The sequence below is a fragment of the Haemorhous mexicanus genome, chromosome 7, assembly GCF_027477595.1.
Source record: "Haemorhous mexicanus isolate bHaeMex1 chromosome 7, bHaeMex1.pri, whole genome shotgun sequence".
NCBI lineage: Eukaryota > Metazoa > Chordata > Aves > Passeriformes > Fringillidae > Haemorhous > Haemorhous mexicanus.
The window spans coordinates 20,130,749-20,151,067 of NC_082347.1; the positions used below are offsets into that span (position 1 = coordinate 20,130,749).

At 38.6% G+C, this 20,319-nt stretch overlaps 1 protein-coding gene across 16 annotated transcripts in view; it reads left to right on the forward strand.

Annotated features, from left to right (window-relative positions):
- The window catches only part of KCNMA1 (potassium calcium-activated channel subfamily M alpha 1), a 420,823-nt gene that overhangs the window by 356,526 nt on the left and 43,978 nt on the right, over positions 1-20,319 (forward strand). For all 16 annotated transcript variants that reach the window (XM_059851299.1, XM_059851302.1, XM_059851301.1 and 13 more), the window contains 4 exons: positions 576-669; positions 13,368-13,491; positions 16,373-16,597; positions 19,751-19,943. In XM_059851299.1, the coding sequence (XP_059707282.1) occupies positions 576-669; positions 13,368-13,491; positions 16,373-16,597; positions 19,751-19,943 (636 nt within the window). The remainder of the gene's footprint in view (positions 1-575; positions 670-13,367; positions 13,492-16,372; positions 16,598-19,750; positions 19,944-20,319) is intronic.

Sequence of the window (20,319 nt, forward strand, 5' to 3'; positions counted from 1 at the left end):
TGGGAGGAGAGTAGAGCGATGAGGTCTGACTTGTGCTGGAGATCTGTGCACAATGGCAGGCTGCATTCACATTCCCCACTAACTGAATCATTGAACATCAAGGCATTGAATATTTTACATCTCTTCATGAAGACTCTGTTGTTTGGCATGTGAGGAGCGAGAACCAACTGGTGTCTAGTTCATTAGCAAAAGCAGGCTGGCAGCTGTTATGTTGATATTGAAAATAGTACTTTATCTGTCTGGGAATACAGCAGAGCACTAATTCTATTTTTCTGTAGCGCAGATTAACTGATAATAACTCTAAGAATAACCCGAATGTGGTTCCCCCGCCTTTGTTTTTGAAGTATGAAACCAATTTGAACTCCTGTGTTCAAAACCCTGGTATTCTTCTCTGCTTCTCCTTCAAACCAATCTCTTCGACTAACATGTATTTGATTTTTATTACTGTTGGCCTATGTTAGCAATGAAGTATCAGTGCGTGAATGGACATAGAGTGTGTGTTCTTTGCTACTTCACTTGTATTTCATATTGCACTCAGAGCAGTACTTAATCTCATGAGTTCCTTATATTTCCAGTTGAAGATGAGCAGCCGTCGACACTATCACCCAAAAAAAAGCAGCGAAATGGAGGCATGCGAAATTCACCCAACTCCTCACCCAAACTGATGAGGTAAGGCTGTAAGAAACTCATGTCTTCATCTCCTTTCTTTCTTCCTTCCTCCTCTCCTCCCCCCACATCAAAAATAAGGGGAGGGGGTGAAAAAAAAAGATTGTTAGATGGTTTCTGAAAGGCTGAAGTATTTATTCTGTCAGCTTGTCAGCAGTTAATGATAGAGCTGAAAAAAAATTCTGTCATGAAAAACAGTTTGAAAAGCTGTTTGAAAAATACATAGGCTTTAAAGTCTTAGCTGTCACCCTGTCCTGTCCATGTGTAGTTCTTAAACAGCAGTGGCACTAATGATAGCACTAACCAATCAGGGGAACTCATGTGGTTAGTTTGCCTCAGGCAATTCTCTTTTTGTTGGATTCCCTCTGAGTACTGTTTTCTGTACTTAAGGCCATATGTGAGATGTATCATCACAATCAAAAATGAACCTGAATATTACCTTCCTTTTATCCTGTCGATTGAAATCAAATTTCTGTTAATTGATTTAGACTGATGAAAAAGTCTAATAATATATGTACTTGCCAAAGCAAAGTTCAAAACTAACACAGTTTTAGTCAAGCTAAAAGCACATTAATTATGAAATACAGGGATTTTTAAGAGAGTAGTATATACTGTAAAAGTGGGTAATAAAAACAGCATCTTGTTAGTGATATTTTCCCCTGTTGCTATGTGTACATTATTTTACAATAGTACTCCTTTGTATAGCTATGTAGTTTCCTTTTGTAGGACAAGTTAGCTCTAAGACATTTGCTAAAACTAGAAATGCAACAAGAAATTGTAATCTGTTAAAATATTATGTGATTTGCTTTCTATCTCACTGTGCTTTGCCTTTTACCTGCTCAACTCAGTCAAAATTGGATCCCGTAGTAGATACAGAGTTTCCAACAAGGCTGTTCCTGCTCTGTTTTTGCATATCCTATGTACCCAGGCTAGACCCTCAGCCCATAATTGTATCCATAAATGCCATAGCAGAGATTTTCCACTCTATGTGTATATATATATATACACATACACAGAAAATGTAAACTTATTTGCATATATAAACAGACGCATTCGTGGAATTTGAGACTTATGTGTGTATAACTCTGTCTGCTCACAGAGGTTAAGTGAAAAAAAATTGATACAAATATATAGTCCTTTCCATAAATAAAGTCTCTTATCATTTTTGTTGACAATGATTTTGTTCCTGTAACGATTCTGGATACAGGTAGGTGATATTTCTCTTTGTATTTCAGTCACTTTACTGGAATTTTCTTTGGGCAGTTACAGAAGCATTCATATTTGTTTATTGTTTCTGCAATGTAGGGCATATTCAAGGACGTAACTTCCGCAAGTCGTCTTCATCTCTGTTTAGACTACAGAACCAAAAGTGAGATTGATTCTCAGAGGGAAAATGCACCCAGCTGTGGCTTTTTTTTTTTCCCTATTGACCATCTATTTCTGTAGAATGTGTCATTAAAAGTTCTCTGCCTTCCTGTTAGCTCAGCCTTGCCCATATGACACTGATTTACATGCTTGTTTACAGTTTATGAGGAAGAATAAAATGAGCATACTGGCAAACTTCTCATTTTTATAGTGCCAGTTGTCATGCTAGCATAGTTTTCAATTTACTTACCTTTGGACAGTCCTCTTATCTGGTGTTAATTGTTTTAACTTCTTAAAATTTAAACGTGTGGAGATTCCCCCCCTCACCTTCTCCCAGATTCTAATTTTGGGGAAGTAGAAGTAAAAAGAAAGAGAAAGGGAGAGAGAGAGAGAGAAGGAGCTGAACACTCTGTCCCTGTTTGCTATGTAAAGTATGCCTCATTTCTTTGATCTTGAGTAATAATAATTCTGGGGAGTTATACTGTTTTCATATGCTTCAAAGCTGTGTCAAAGTTTTGCTGCTTAAGGGTACTTCTTTATTCTATTGGCTCTTGGGTACTGAGATGACAGGTCCTCTGTACTAGGTGCAGGCTTTTTCAAGTCATAGCCTTCAGCAAAACATCAAATTACCAAATACAGGGTAACATACTTCTACACAAATGCCTTTCCTGTAGATATATTATACCATATATATTAAATACTTTAGTGTTACACGGTACATTTTATGTGCAATAGAAAGTGATGGTTTGAGGTAGCCTTAGGGGTACTTTTTTCCACAAGCAGAAAAAGCTAGTGTATACCGTATCAAGTATGGTTTTTACAGGACTTTCTGCCCGAAGGCCTTTGTAAATAAGTAATGATCAACAGATTGGCTGTGGGTTTTTGAAAAGCATGCCTGTGTCAGTTTGCATGATGGGGGAAGATTTTCAAAGTACAGCCTGCTTTCATTGCCTGCTGAAGAGGGACTGAGGGAGAGTAGTCGTCCTGAGCCTGAGCTGTCTGCTCAGTAGCACATCAGAATTGCTAAACACGGGTTGAGCAGTGAGTGGAGAACTTGCCAGGCTTCCAAATCCAGACATTGTTTTCTTCCTCATCTCTGTTGCTGCTAAATTTATTCTCCATCCCAGAGTTGGCACCCTCAGCTTCTCCCCCGACCCAACCATCTCTTCCTTTTACTCTTTATCTGCACTGACTTAACTTTGGTCCAAGGTGCTAGAAAAGACAAAGTGGATTGAATCAGAAGAGAGCTCTGTTAAGATTTGTTTGTAATGGTCAGACTCTTTTCTCCTCTCTGGAACAAAGGTGGACTGTATAATCTGCTATTTCGTATCCCTGTAAATTACAGAATGTGACAGGTACTTGCTTTCCTGCCCAGAAATCTTTAGTACATGTCAGCTAGAAGTACCCAAGAGGTAAATCAGCTAAAGCACTGTCATGTCTGTAGCTGATATTTATCTTTAGAAGTTTTTTTGTAAATTTGCTTTAAAAACTGTGTTTTCAAGTCAGTTTTGCCCCTGTCCCACTTGTCCAGAAATAGCTGACTACTTCGCAAACTTTTTCTCAGCTGTGGTTTTAGATCCAGAGGGTCTAAAAGGAGCCTGGAAGACAAGAAGTCTGGACTATGAAAATAACAAATATGTGAAAAATTCATTAATAAATTGAAATCCAAATTGTGATTTTTGAATCATTTTGAGCAGCCCTGCAGTTAAGATAATGTTGAAAATGCTGCATAGGTTTTAGATTCTCACAATGGTGGAGGGTATTATGCTATGAGACAAAACTTTATGGCTTCTTGTATTGCTGGATTAGAACAGAGGATGGAAATGGTATCAGAGGGATTCCCTGGGACCTCATGACAAGTGATCTGACCTGGTCAGAGAGTGGGAGATTTTACTAACACATAAGTAGAAATCTGCATTGCCAAATATGAAATGGAGAGATAGATTGGAGACATCTTTTAATGACACCTTTTTAATGAATCTATATTACAATATATTACTAACTGATATAAATAGACAATTGACATACAAATGCTCTTTGTGTGCATCACAGATGGTCAGGACTCATATTTAGGAAGTCACTCTTCTGACTGAATGCTGCATCCCATCAAATGGCACGAGCAGAATCACACTGATGCAATACTAGAAGAGTCTAATCAATCAGAAACAAATCTTTCAAATTCCAACAACACCTACAAATGCAAATTACCCAGAAAAATACTCAGCATTGTCATGACTGTTTTTACCTGTTTTAGATCAGCAAAAGTCTGTCCCATTAAAGACACAAGAGCATGGATACTTTTTTAAAATTACTGAAACTCGAATAGGAAAAAATATATTCCTCCAGTTAAGATGTGAACACAAGGACATCCTATTACAGTAAAAAGTAAAATTTAAATAGGCACTGGAAGGAAGAGGAAGGAAGGCTGTGACTGAGAGAGTAATCAGGTATCCTTCATGAGGTGGAGAAGAAAAGTAGAACTGATCAATGCCTCTGGTATCATGCAGCAGTATCAGTCCTTGTTCATCATCTCAGTTGCAGGTTCTGATGCGTGTTATTGATGAGCAGCCGCGTTAACTATGAGGAGGCTGTGCTGCCTGAGTATCAAATAGCAAAGCTAGTTTTAAAAAAAAAGTGTCATTTTCGATTCAGAATGACCAGTAAAAATGTGAAAAGCCCTGGATATGAATCAAAAAAGCCACTTAAATGATTGTTGCTGAGCCTCAAGTCTATACTTATTGCTTTGGTAGCTGCTACTGCCTGAGTGGAATGCAGTGACTTGAAGGAAATGTCAGCCCAGCCGAGTCAAACTACCTCTTAATGCAAGAACAAATAGCATATGACAGGGCCCAAGGGGCCTGAAGAGCAAACAAATAGTTTGTCCCTGTCCACTCTGGATGTAGTGGTGTAGTTGACATAGGCCTCTAGACAAGTAGCATACTCAGCAAAGGGTCATTATCATTAGTGTCCCTGATCACATAAGAATCAGAGGCATCAGAGGACACTGGGTTTTCAGTGTGTTGCCAAGGAGAATTTTGTAAGCCTGAGGATTTTTTTTGATTGAGGATCTAAAATAATTCCCAACCAAACAATAAAACTTGCTCAGAAACTGTCAAGACCCAGCTAAATGACACAGAAAAACAAGTGAGCTCTTTGGCATACGTTTCCAGAAGCCTAATGAGATTATTTATCTGAAGTTGAGGAGGAAACCTCCTGTCTTTTTTCCTGAAGTTGTATATAATATTTTAAGTGTATGAACAATGGCTGTGCACATTTATCTCCTCATCCACCCACTAAGCCACATACACTTAAATGTACATAGACATTTTTGCTAGTGCCACTCAGCATGAATATGCATTGCCTCTGCCATTTTAGTGCTGCCCTTCCATGAAATGAAACTGTGAGCTTTCTCATAGAAACAAAAAAAGAAAAAAAAAGTGATGGCAGATCTAGGGAAGCATTTCTCAAGCCATAAGCCATGGTAAAATAAGTTGACTCTGATCATTTTCCATGACTCCCTTAAACCAGACATGAAGGTAAGGTTTGAAAAGGTGAAAGCCCACTGATGAACCATAAAAATGGTATATATTTATGTCCTTCAGCCTTGAAAGTTTCCATTTTGTAATCAAATTTATATCCAGACTTCACGCAGTGCTAATATGCAATGATAACCAAGCTGCAACCCAGCAGGTAGATAATAGCACAATTCACTTCTTGATTCTGTTTTACAAGTTCACTATGGAACAACAGGAGTAATTCAGTAATTACCCATGTTGCCTTACACCAGTTTTTAACAATACTATAGAATTAAATTATTTAGATGATAGGTGGTAGTATCTGTTAGCCTCCTGATTCTCACTACTATTGGTAGATCAGGGACTGGTAATTTTGGTTTCCTGTTTAATTTGTCTCCTTTCCATTTCTTTATTGAAAGACTGGCTTCTTGATCTCCAGTATGGTACCCAGGTTTCAAGACTATAGTGGGTTGGTGCTGGCTGATGTCAGACACCCTCAGAAGCTGCTCTCTCACTGCCCTCCACAGCTGGACAGGGAGAGAAAATACAACAAAGAGTTCATGGGTTGAGATAATGGCAGAGATCACTCACAGAACAGACTCACATTAGAGGTGTTAATTGAATTTATTGCTAACAAAATCAGAGCAGGATAATGACAAGTATAAACAGACCTTAAAACATCTTCCCCCCACTTCTTCCTCCTTCCCAGCTCTACCTCCTCCCACGCAGAGGTGCAGGGAGTTGAGGAGTGGGGTTTATGGTCACATGTCATTTCTCCCATTGCTCAGGGAGAGGAGTCCTTCCCTGGCTTCAGTGTGGGGTCCATCCCATGGGAGAGTTCTCCATGCACTTCTCCAATGTGAGTCCATTCCATGGGCAGCAGTTCTCTGCAAACTGCTGAAATCTGGGCCACTCTTCCATTGAGTGCAGTCTTCAAGGACAGGCTGCTTCAGCATGGCTCCTTCACAGGGTCACAAGTCCTACCAGGAAACCTGCTCCAGCATGGGCTCCTCTCTCCATGGGTCTGCAGGTCTCTGCCAGGTGGCTGCTCCAGCATGGGCATCTTCTGAGGTCCCAGCCTCCTCTCAGACATCCACCTTTCCCAGCGTGGGTCTCTTGCATGGCTGCAGGGGGATCTCTGCATCCCCATGGACCTCCATGGGCTGCAGGGGGACATCCTGCTTCTCCATGATCTTCACCGTGGGCTGCAGGGGACCCTCAGCTCAGGTGCCTAGAGTACCTCCTGCCCCTCCTTCTCCACTGGCCATGGTGTCTGCAGAGCTGTTCTTCTCACATGTTCTCACCCTGTTCTTCTCTGGCCTCATTACATCTGCACAATAACTTTTATTTCCTTGTTCTTAAATCTGTTATAACGGAGGTGTTACCATCATTTCTAATTGACCCTGCCTTGGCCAGCAGCATGCCCATCTTGGAGCTGACTGACACTGGACCCTCTGGACATGAAGGAAACTTCTGGCAGTTTCTCACAGAAGCCACTCTTGTAGCACCCTGGCTACCAAAACCAGGCCATGCAAACCCAATACAGTAGTTGTGTTATAAGCCATGGGAATAAAAACAGAATCCATTTTTTTTTTTTTTTTTGAGGTTACTTGAAATCTTGCACAAATCTTTTTTGGGTGAGAGAGAGAGCAGGAAAGGAAAGGAGAACTTTCCAGCATAAGAAAAATACAATTTTTATAAAGTTCAGGGTAAGAGAAGATGCACTCAGATTAAAGCAATCGAAATAAAAAGCTCTTTAGCTAGGAACTAGGTTTAAAAAAAATAATTCTTGTATTCTTATAAACATTGACTGGCAACAGTGGTAGCTCTTATCATAATGTCACACACTTCATTTAAGTGACAAAACCACTCCTATATTTTATGATGCCACTTAACTGTGGGTTTTTTATAAATGAGAAATTATTTTTTCAGGTACATTCTCCTACCCCTCAAAGATTACTAGTTCTGCAGCTTCAGTGGATCTAAATGGGAAATCTTAAAAACAACAGACATGTTGACTGTGTGCCTTGTCTCCCCCTCATTAAGTTGCTTATGGAAAAGTCTGGAACTATTTTGTTACTTTTTTATGTGAGAGGCTTCATACTTCAGAAGCATATTTTGATCATGTCCTTAGGTATCAAGATAATTTAAAAAGAAAGGTTCTTACAGTAAGCAGCTTTATATCATTATTCTTAGTAGTCTTGATAAATTAATGGTAAATCTTCATTAAGGCTTCTTAGTAAAAGATTAGTAAAACCAGCAACATCTGAGCAGAGCAGGAGGGAAGAAAGGACAATTAACCCTGTAGTTCAGCCCATAAGCTGGACAAGGCACTAGGTTCCAACCACTGTGTTAGATATAGTCTTCTTCCTAGATTTAGGGAAAAAAGACAGTATGAGATTGTAATATTATTAGGATAGCTTCTGAATATGACAATGGAAGCATTTAGCAGTAAAATGCAGGTTTTCCTTCTCTTGTCACACTGGGTTTTCTTCTCTAAAGCCTGGTGCATCTGGGCACTGAATCCTTACAAATTTCATTTCTGATTAACCTGTGAAAGGAAGGATCAGTGAGAGAGTGTCATTAGTGTAACACACAGAGGCAACAAATTCTCATTACAACTTAATGCCATCCACACAGACTGCAGGGTCACAGGGAATGGCTAATGGTAGCCGACAAATGTTGGGTGTATTAGTCACAAAACATTTGCTGAATTCCATCAGAATGTCGTGACAACCTTCATAGCCAGTCCCAGAGAGCTGCTGGAGTCACTGGAGTTTTCCTGTGACAAGCCGTCACTCTGTCTTGGTTGAGCTTTATAGCACCAGTCAAAGCAGTCAGAGAAGATTGAAGTGACACAGGCCCACTGAGTAAATAGTGAAACATGCAGCACATCATGAAATATTCAGCCAGGGTGTAAAAGCTCTAAATGCTTTTTCAATTATTAGCACCTGCACTGGCTGCACACATCTAACACTAACAGCATGTTAATTGCCACAATTTGTTAGGGTAGTTGTAGGAGAAATTTTGAAGGCATGAGACGTTCTTTAGCCTGTCTTCAATTCCTCTCTTACCTTCAGCAAACCCACTCCTTCCTCCTAAAATTAAGCATCTATGTGCATACACTTGCTAAGACATAACCACAAACCCCTAAGTCAGGTAGGAAAACTCAAAATTCCTGAACCACAGGCAGGGTGTCTCTAAAGACCCTCAGTCTTGTGCAGGAGACTGCTGAACATGTTTTTGTGCATAGAATCCAGATATGTCTACCTGAGAAAGGCACAATTGCAGACTCAAACAGGCACAGGTTAAAGAGGAGTAGTGTTTTTATGAGGTGTGGTTTGCATTGACTTTATATAAAGAGAATTTTATTGGAGGGCAGAATAAAAACTAGCCAAGACATTGTCTTACTAATGTGTAGAGAATAAGAGATTACAGTTTATTTTCATGCAAGCCAAGGTTCCTCCCTGCTGGTCACACAGTATTCTTGTTCCCCGTGCTCAGCACAGGGAGTAGTTCCACTGCAGACAAGGGAGGCTGTGTTGCTCTAGTTCTAAATTGGATGTGTATAATAGCATAAGACAAGGGCGACATAATACAAGGGTATGTTCAACAACAGTCATTTACTGAGGCAGCCCTTTAGTCCTGAATGGTCTTTTCAGTTCTGTCCATCCCCAGTGAGTAGCCAAAAGTTTCAGACTCAAACCCTCAGATTTTGCAGTGGTTATAAGTGTGTGCTAGGGAAGCAGTTCTCTTTAAAATGTAATGTTGACTTCCTTGCAGTAGGTTTGCTGTAAGTGGGATTTATGGTTTTGCTTTAGGCTGTTGTCTTCCAGGCAGGCTTTTTGGGTTTGCAGCTGTAGCTTGGCATTTAGCATCGTTTTCAAGTTTAATTGCACATGAGTGGCATTATAGGCTCTTCAAAACCTGGAAAAGATGGCATTTTGCTCTTCATTTTAAGTCATGCGTATGCAATATCTGCCGTAAGAACCAGAGAAGCTATTTTTAAACTGGGGTTATGGATGAGGGAAATTTAACTTCTATTCCTTTCCTTCCATACAGGCTATGCATGTCTTTTCCTAGCCAGAAGGACCAAATGCTTTGGTCATTGCAAGTCATAAAAACCAACATCTCAATTAAAACAAGTACTAGGGGTTTAATTGACAGAAAGTGCTTTTCTTCCTATGATTTGAATTCTTGAATCAGAGGACTTTGCAGCCCTGGAGAACATGATGACTGCAGTGTGAATATAAGCATTTCTGCAGTAACCTGCCAATGTGACTCAAGCACAGCTTGACAAGGCCATCTTCAAGGATGAGGGGGCAGAGAGGCTCTAGAAACATTCAGTCCATGATTTGGCTGTAAGGGCAGCAACTGTAATGCTTTGTGTAATGTAAATTTTAATGGGAAGAGGGTGTCCAAATGCCTTAGGCAGATTTGACAGCTTTGGCCTCTCTGTGTGTCTATCTTAATTAATTTTTAGTATTTGCAAAACAGGTTTGGATCATCAGATTAATGAGGATGTACATGTCCAAAGTAGAAATTCTGTTTTATAACTGTTCTGATCAATTCAGTTTTTAAATACGTAAGTCACTGTATCTTGTGATACACTCAGTAACATCTGAGGACAAAGTTGGACCTAAAGAGTTTCCAAGGTCCAGAGACAGCTTCAGGAATCACTTTACTGAGAATGAAAGAACATTGATTAAAGAGAAATTAAAATAATGTCTTAAACCAGAAGATTTAATTTTAATAAACACACTTACATGAATAATCCCACATATTGTGAAACAGAATATGGCTAGTCATATCACAGAGTCCTTCTCAGGCAATAACCCATTATCCTGGAGTAAAAGTAGTAAAATAATATCTCATGCTTTCGTGTTGCATGTCCCATCCTTTTTGCCTCCTTTAATTTTCCCACTTGCTATACTCCAAGCAGTAAAACAGAGTCTAAACAGTTTATGATACTGCAAATAAATGCATGTATTGATTAAAAAAAAAAGCCCCAAAACCAAAAAACCCCCCAAAATTAAAGGGGCTTTCTTTTAAAAAAAAATCACAATTTCTTGTCTAAAACTTCAACAGGGGGTTATATCTGATGACTCACATGCTTTATTCTTCCCTGAAACCAACTTATGTTTAAGCCTAACATATTCTAATAAACCTTTGGAAGAAGCTACTTTGAATGTTCCCTGTTAGGATGCAAAGCCCAAAAGAACTATGCTAGGCTTTAAGCACTCACCCTCTAAAAACTGCCTCAAACCTCAAGGCAGTTGACCATAATTAGTTGTCAGATATCTGATACCACCTGCTTTGTTGTAAGATTCCTTTCAATTTGCATCATTTCTGGGAATCATTTTTGTGTCTGGGCTTAGACTACTGCTAAATAGTCACTTGTGTTAAAGCTTCAGATCACCTATTTAATTTTAAATCTCAGAGCAGAAAGGAAACACTGATTGCAAAACTAGAATATGGCATGGTTTAAAAACTGATTTATTACAGTTCTTCTGATGAAGGATAGGGGGAAAAGAAAATTCCTTCTTATATGTGCTTGATTTCTGAAAAGAAAAGAAGGTGATTTGACTGGTGAACTTGGCTTTGGAAAAGTGAACTTTTCAGTGCTCCTCTAGAAAAACTCGTGAAGAAATGTTCTGTTGAAGTACTGGGGGGAAAAACCCTAACCCTGAAACAACAGAAAGAAAAACATTCCTCAGTGGAAACTCCTGAAGATTCCTAATCTCTTGGCAAACTTTCTGACTTTGAAACATATAGCTAACACATTCCATTAGAAAAAATAGCTGGGACAGAGCACCACTAAATGTAGTCTGAACATTAGTACAACCTTCAAATTGAAGTGTGTTCGTGGCTGCAGATCTTACTGTACCACCTGCAGCTCTGAGCAGAGGGGGAATGCCCAATGAGTGGCATCTCAGCTTTCAGGCAAAACTACCATGGCTGCATCTTGCTGATGGATGGAAGAGAATGCAGAGTCTATATATTTTTATAGAAATTTTTAAAAAGCCAAGATAACAGCAACCAAGCCCCCAGAACAAATGCATTTGATACAGCTTTTCCATCTCTCCTTCCCACAAAAGAGGGAACACACTTGTGCAAGGCCTGTCATTATTCAGCTTGGAATAGGAACAGAGACTCCAGGGAGTCCACCAGGGCTTCTCTGCTGCCAGTGGGTTACAGTGAAATCACTGGACTATAACTCTACTTAGAGAATAAAAAACTTTGAAAACAGTGTTTCTTTTTTCCAGATGAGTCTGACTTACATCTTTGCCATGGAGGGCACTGATTTTCCTAAAGCATCAGAAGATTTGGGTTTAAATGGAACATTGTATTAATAATTTCTCTGCTTTTTTTGAGCCACTTTATTTGGAGTTGACCCTGTTTCAGTAAAATGCATGAGAATTTTCCACTGGTTTCAGTGGATCTGTAATCAATGAAATCACACTAATTGGTCACCCTATCTGAATTTGAGATTATACTGTTCATAGGAAGCAAGTGTTGGTTGCATGGTAACTTGGCATGCCATGTTCAAAATAAATTAACCTATATCACACACTATGCTCACAGTCTGCTTTAGCAGGGGAGAGGATCTCACCACAGCGTGCTGGCTCAAATGCTTTAAAAACAGGAAATCTTCCTGTTTTAAGAGCTCAGACCATATGGGCATTTCTTTAACAGGCTTCAAAGAGCAAACTGCTTTAAAATTTGGATACTTGTCTCTGAGCACTTAGCATATTCTTACATTGCAAATACTTTCTTCTTTGAAATGTTACAATTCTATATCAAGATATTTCAAGCATTAGTGACAAAAACCTGAGGTGAAGACTGTAGCTTTCCAGACAAAGCACTGTTAAATCATGCTAAATATAAGATTTTAGGGTCAGTTTACCCTGTACCTTGTGAATACAATTCTGCTAATGATATTGCATAATGCAGTCACTTAGGGATCTTCACCAGCATGTGAGAGTGTTGGAGTCACTTAGTACTTAGTTTAATGCTTGATTTTAGCATATAAATTAAAGGACTCTGTGTCTGTGCTTATATGTAGCTATATAGCTGGAGAGCAAGTTCATAAAAATATCTTTTATTTGCTTCTCCTTTGAGAAGGCTTGTGCTTTCAAATGTTTCAGCAGAAACACTTAGAAGGTTATCACAGGTAGAGTTGTCAGAGAAAATGGACATTGTTGTTTGGTATTAAAATCATGTATTCCAGATGTGGGCATTTGTTAGTCAGTCTGCTCTAAAATGACATACTGTTGAATCTTTAAAGGGCTTCAGTTTGGGAAAGCAAAATATGATTGGGCAAATTGCTAAAATATTTAAAGTGCAGCCTGTTAAAGCTTTTACTGTGAAGAGCATCACGTCAGAAGTTGTATGTGGTAAAAGCAAGTAATTGGCTTTCCATACTTGTGCCAGTCAGTCAGCACGGGGCTCTGTTCCTATCCCTTCTACTTCATTGCAGATGCCTATAGGAACTTTGATATTTATTTCAGAGGGGTGGCACTGGAAAGAAAAAACTTGGACGGATGTGATGGTGTCAGAAAACCCTATTTAAAATTAAATTCTTGTTGGCATTGAAGAGGATAGAAAGTCATTGAAACTGCACCCAACATTTAAAATATAATATTTTTTTTTGGTATGCCGCTTTTGTTAAAAAATGTCCTTATTGAAAGCATGTAAATGTGTAAATACATTTCAATTTTTTTGCTTTTGTCCCTGTTTGTACACAGCTCTTGGGATATCTTTCCATCCATAATTCATAGTATTTTCCATTTATGCTGTCCTCAACTTGTTTTTCCCCAGGCATGACCCCTTGTTAATTCCTGGCAACGAGCAGATTGACAATATGGATGCCAACGTGAAAAAATACGACTCTACAGGGATGTTTCATTGGTGTCCAGCCAAAGACATCGAAAAGGTCATTTTGGTAGGTATTGATGATAAGTTGTGTTTGAAAAGAGGTTATTTAAACCATAGAACTGATGTCTAATGGATAATAAGTTAGTCTCTACTGTCACAAAATCCAGTGTGTTGAAATAAGGAGCAGCAGTGATGAAACCAAAGCTGGGATTTTGGTTACAGAATTTTGATTACATCATGTTTATGCCCAGTGCGACAATAAAAATTCATCCAGTACAGGGAATTTCTTTTTCATAAACTGAAATTTACATATTTGGTTTAAATCTTTATAGAGAAGTAAAATTAGAAATACTGGAATGCTTACATACCCCACTTTTCTCTTTACACAAGTCAGTAATGATTTTAACACAGGCAAGTGTTGTTTTACTTACCTCTTATTTATTGATGTTTTAATAATTATTGTTAATTGATTTTTTAAATTATTTTGCTCTCTTAGAACTTCTCTCTCAATTCCCAATATTTCAAGATGCCCAAACTGGCCAGAGCAAGTAATGCTCCTACTCTGACTGTAGCATGTTGCAGTCAGCCCTGTCTATGTTTGTTTCCTTCCTTTAACTGGGAAAACCATCAAACTGACTCAAGTCATTAAAAATAATTAGGAGGCCTATCACAGTCTATTTTGAAAGTTTATGCCACTTGTGTTCATGTACTTATACCTAAGAGTAGCAAGTAACTAACCCCAGATCTCACACGCAAAACTGATTATATTTGAAATGAACTCCCTGGTGGATCTTCACTTTGTCGCACTTCATAAAGCTTTTCCCGAGCCTGCTCTCTTAGATTTTCCTGCACTGTGGCATGGTGTAGCCAACGATGGTGACAGCCCCAGTTATTCTAGCAATCAGGGGTTAAAAGCTTGTCTCCAGTTCTCCTCAGGGGTTTCTGTAATAACTCTGACATTGCCTGGAATTCCAACATCAGTGTTTAAATAGTCAAGCAAGTAAATTCCAAATTTTGGAGCTGGAGCTTTGAGATGGAGTTTGCCTGAACAGCTTTAAATAGTATCATTTATTTGTAATCAGCAAGCAAGAAGGGGTAGCCCTGCTGTACAACATTTTGTACTAGAGATAAAAATCCTCCTTTGTGGTACAAACACATTTTAGCTGACAAACTGCGTGTTGCCCTGCTTTGAAAAGTGTTCCCCACAAATGGTGCTGGGGAGTGACTCAGTTGTTATGCCATGTTAGTTTTTTCCACCACCAGCCTGTGAATCTGCAAGTCTGCCCCGGTTCTTTCTGCTTCACGCATCATCACCAATAAAGACACTGCCAGCAAAATGCTTCCCTACACCTTTTCAAACTCACAGTCCACAATTTATGTCTACATTCATATCTATGCAAATTTAATGCTGTCCTTAGAGACCACACAAGTACAAATTAGTGCATAATTTGAAGATGATGAGATTTCCCAGGTTGTCTTCTAATTGATACTTGATGATGTCCCAGTCAGAAAAGAATTAATTTTTCTGCCCAAGGTCTGTTTTGGCTCTGTGACATTCCAGCAGCATCAGGTAGCAAGAAGGGATTTTTGCCATACGTGGCTACATACAGATTTATGGAGTGACATTTTTTACATACTTGCTTTCAAGACTTGGTCTCTGTCTTTTAAAGTCTGAGATGCATGGGCAGAGGCATGGGACAATTTAGATGCTTCACTTGAGGATTCGCTCCTGTCTTCTGCAGTTTGAAGGGCCAAGACGACTCTCTTGGTCAAGCTGTATGAAAACCAGTGTAATTGCTCTGGAGAAATTGAAAGCTCATGCATTTTTTAACTGATGAGAAAACTTCTAATCAGAGTTCCCATTCTCCTGACATAATGGACATATCTGCTGCAAATTCCAATTTTAATTGCACACCACCGTGCTTCTGTAATTTAGAAAAATGACTTATACTGCGGATAAGTGAGAGGAAAATTTTGCGTATTGCCACTGGTTTAGTTTTGTTAATTGGCAAAACTTCTGTGTAATGGTACAGAGTGTACAATTTCTTGGCAATATGGTATCAGTGGTTCTCCAGCTACATGATGGAGCACTGCAATGCCAAGACTGGCTCCAGTCATTAAGGTCGTTTTTTCCATGTGGCTTTATTTAATCATCTTTGTGTTTGAATTGCCCACTCAACTGAACTAAACAATGCTGAAATTAGCGCAAAAATTTATTCTTTCACTGAGACAAGAAGATAATTCTGGATGCTGTTTGAATATTCTCCATGAGACCTTTTCCTCAGTAAGTCCAATTGGCCTGAAAGTTTAGTATTAGTCACAAACCTGCCCTTCTGTTTTGTTACTGAGAGAAGCTCTGTGGCATACGGTGGGCATCCGCTGGAAAGCAGAGCAGTGTAGGACATTCATGGATTGCTTCTCAGGGAAGCAGCAGCTTGTCCTTAAATAAGAGCTTTGATCCTAAGAGATTGTGGTCCTCAACTCACAAAATGTGAGTAATATCACAAAGCCCTACTAGGAACACTGGACACTCAACATCTTCCTTTTCAAATTGGTGTTGACAAAACCCATCTACTGATTTGTCAGCTAGGGCATGATTTTGCATTTCTTTTGTATAATCCTTAGCTAAACCCACAGTACTTTGTGGCCAGAGTCACAATCCACATGTATAGAAACTTGCACAGGACCAGAATTTGGTCCAATAAAATGTCTTTCCAAATGCTGGAGGATTTGCAAACAAGAATTTATTTTTTTTTTTTCTGCTGAGCACATTCAATGAAATATAAATAAGGGTAAAATGAATAGCTGTATCAAACTGCTTCTTTGTGCACGAATAATATTGACAGTTGTATTTTTCCTGGTTTTAAACTCAATATATGATTTAAGATTCCCTTTGTTTCATTTCTCCCTTGTCTTTTTGTTTTGTTTTGTTTGTTTTTTTTTTTTAGACTCGAAGTGAAGCAGCGATGACAGTTTTAAGTGGGCATGTAGTCGTTTGCATATTTGGGGATGTTAAATCTGCTTTGATTGGATTAAGAAATTTAGTGATGCCATTACGAGCCAGCAACTTTCACTACCATGAACTCAAGCACATTGTGTTTGTGGGTTCACTTGAATACCTGAGAAGGGAATGGGAGACACTGCATAACTTCCCCAAGGTTTCAATCTTGCCTGTAAGTTCAAAAGCCATATTATTGATACTTTGTTATTTAGGACACCAGCTGGACAGATTCGTATTGACTTTGATCTTAGGCTTTTCTACTTTTGTCTACTTATAGGCCTGAGGACTTAGATTTTCCCTTTACTGTGTCTATGAAAACAGAGCCCTGTGAGACCTTATTAGAAGATATTTGCTGCAGTGTTTGGTTCCTCATCATCCTCATCGGATGAATTTCAGCTGCTATCAGATGTATTAGCTGTGTTATGTATTGAACATTCACTGTAGTGCCCTGCATGGAGCTGGTTCTGATGTTGTGATTGCCCTGACAGAATGACAGTAGTTATTTATGATATTATTTATGGTTTTATACCCACAAAACCTTTTGAAAAAATTATTGTTACTCTGTCTACATAACATTTGTATGTATTCATAAAGACTTCCTGTGGCCTGGCCTGCTTTATAAGGAACACTGCCCTGGCATTTCAGTTCAGAGTCCTGTATGAAAGTACAGCAAAATCCTGACCCTTTTTAAATCAATGAAAAGCTCCCATTGATCTAGGCACAGCCACTAAAACTGCAAAGGCCCTTTTTCTCCTATACATCATTATGATTCACTCATATGACCAAAAATGTAGAATCAAGAGCTACAGGACTAACAAATTAAGTCCTCCAAGCTGGTGATCTTAGGTGACCATAGCTATAAATTGCATGTGGGAGCCCATGGTATAAGTGAAAGAAAATGCTCAGCATGTTATATAGTTTAGATATTTTTTAAGAATGAAAAAATATAAGTTTACTAGTTCTTAGTAATTTCATTTCAGCAGTTAAAAACAAATAAATCAATGATGGATGTAACCTTAACTGAATAATTGGGAAAATAGCATTAGAATGAAAGGACTGTCTTTGCTTTTTGATTAATTCAGACTGTAGGTCTTTGTTACTGTAAATGCAGTTCTAGTGTTAGCCCTTGGCATTTTTCTGTAACCTGATCCAACAGATGGTGTCACAAGTTTCTCTGCTGTCACAAAAATGGTGTCAATATCAGATTTGGTCAGTTAATATCCTCCTCTTTCTGCCAATTCCTTTTAATTCCAGTCACTGTGAAGGCTAAAGACTAGAGAATCAGAATTAAATTGATAATACTGTTGAACTATCAAGCAGAATAGAATCCTGCCACTGTTTCCAGTATATAATGTTTATCCTTTATTACAGTGTGTTTTTGCAAAGTTTTGATTCTGAATTCTGAAGAGGCATAAAATAAATGTAAATAAATAAATGTACTTTCCCCAGTTTACACCAAAATTCAGGATAGCTTTAGATTAATTTTGACTTGAACAGCTTAAATAATTAGTTGATGCAACCTTAAAAATACAGAAATTTATAAAGGAATTTTATCTGACATTGTAATCAAGGGTGCTGAAGACCACACAGTCTTCATTCCTGTTACTTCCTTTTTTTTTTTTTTTTTTTTTTTTCAGCCTATCTGGTTCAAAATGGTGATATAAAGTTAAAATATCTGATGTAATTATACTAATTTTAAAATCTACCTAAGTGTCTGAGATTATACTTGTAGGAACCTGCTAAAGGGAGGCCACTTTCATACTTCTCTGTGCTTTGGTTCACGAGGTAAAACTTGCTGCTGATATCTGATGGAGATGTGGTTACAGCTGGATATGAAAACATTTGTTCTGGTTTAAAAAAAAAAATTGAATTTAAAGTCTGTATTAAAAGATGCCTTTAAGCTGCTGAGTAAACTCTTAAAAAGCAGGCAAATGCCAATTTTAAATATCCTCAGGCAGCCTTAATTCTGTCCCTTTGCATAAAATCATTAGGAGTGAGCCTTTAATTAATTACATGATTGCATATTATTTTTCCCCACAGGAACCCTGCTTCACTTGGTGCACAGTACAGGCACAAAGGGCAGGGTTAAGGTGGCTGGAATAACCATATTCTAACTTTGGAGCAGTTTATAATGAAATCATATCTGTTTGATACATACTGTTTTTCACAAGCTTTCATGCCTCAAATTATTGAAAATTACATGGAATAATTAAACTGGCAAACACTGAATAAGAATTGAGCTCTTCCTTCACTGTGTGCATTTTAAATTCACTTTTGCGTTGAGTACTCTCAGAAGAGTTCAGGAGATATTCACCATGAATGATCAGGAGATGAAAGACTAGGGTCTTGACTTTATTTTATGAAAGTCACTGGATGACACTGGGACAGTTATGTCTCCTCATCATTGGGGTCTTGGGTACCAATCCATGCGAGGCAGCAGAGTAGAAACTAGTTTCCATTAAAAAAAAAAGAGTGTATTTTCTGGACCTGCGTTTTCAGCCCCTGTGATGTAGACTTAATATTCTGTAACTACAGTTGTGGACTGTTGAATGTGAAAGGCAAGTGGATTTTAAACAAAAAATATCATGTTAAGTGTCATATCTCAGCTTTGTTAACTATGAAAAAAAATCCACAGGCTACCACAGCATTTCATTTTAATGATTCCGTTCTCTGATTGAGGATTGTGGAACAGAGAACGTTGCACAAGCTGTGCCCATTAGGATAAAGTCCTGTTTCTGTTTCAAAGGGTTTAATCACTCAGCTTTGAAGCTCAGTGTGTTTTCCTTCTAGAAGCACCAAAAGCGTGCTTCGAAAAGGATTAACCTTTTCTGTGTATTGCTTTAGGTAGAAAAAAATAGCTTTGTCCTGATTGCATTTCAAATGTGCAGGACACGTAATGCTTTCCTGTTTATATTGCTGTTCTTTTGCCCAAGACCATTGTGACTTGGTAGTAGATAAATAGACATTTAAAGCACCCCCCTTGTTATATTCAGAGAGCCAGAGGTTGCCACATGATAGCAGCTTAAATCAAGACAATTTCAAGTCACCGATGAGATGTAGAATGCTGGCATTATTCCTGTTTCTTGTTTGTTAGTAATAGCTTGACTGAGAATTGAGACTGAACCTAAAATGCTGCCATCAGCACCAACTACCCTTTAGATTAGCGCACATCTCCTATTCCCTGGCACATAGTTAGACCAGCTTAATGTCAGAGCATAAAAAAGATACTTGTTAAATAATTTCCCAAAGCTCCTTCTCAATCTTTAATTTGTTTTTCTTTTTTTCCCCTCTTGTGCACCCCCCTTTTTCCCTCGCTGTGCCGAAGGGTACGCCATTAAGTCGGGCTGATTTAAGGGCTGTCAACATCAACCTCTGCGACATGTGCGTTATCCTGTCAGCCAATCAGAATAATATTGATGATGCTTCGCTGCAGGACAAGGAATGCATCTTGGCGTCACTCAACATCAAATCTATGCAGTTTGATGACAGCATTGGGGTCTTGCAGGCTAATTCCCAAGGTAAGGACTGCCCTATAATACTTCTCTGCAGTGCCTACAGGGGACAGGACCTGGCAGGAAGAATATCCCTCACTCAGTAATTCAAAGAGCCCTACATCAGCTTGCTTGACAGTTAAACCTGCTGATTGGTATGATGGCTTTTAAAGGGACAGCCACGTAGTTTCTCTGCTACATCACAGAGCACATCCTTCAGAGGAAAATGAATGAACATGAAACTGGCATTTTTTCTCATTTTAAAATTTTCCTAGATAATGTATAAAAACGTCGTTTTCTCACTGTGGCTTCCTTTTCAGGGTGAGTTGCTGTTATATAACCAGTGATAACTTGCAGTTATTCTTTGGGATACCTGAATTCTGTCTAACAAAATTTCTTTTTA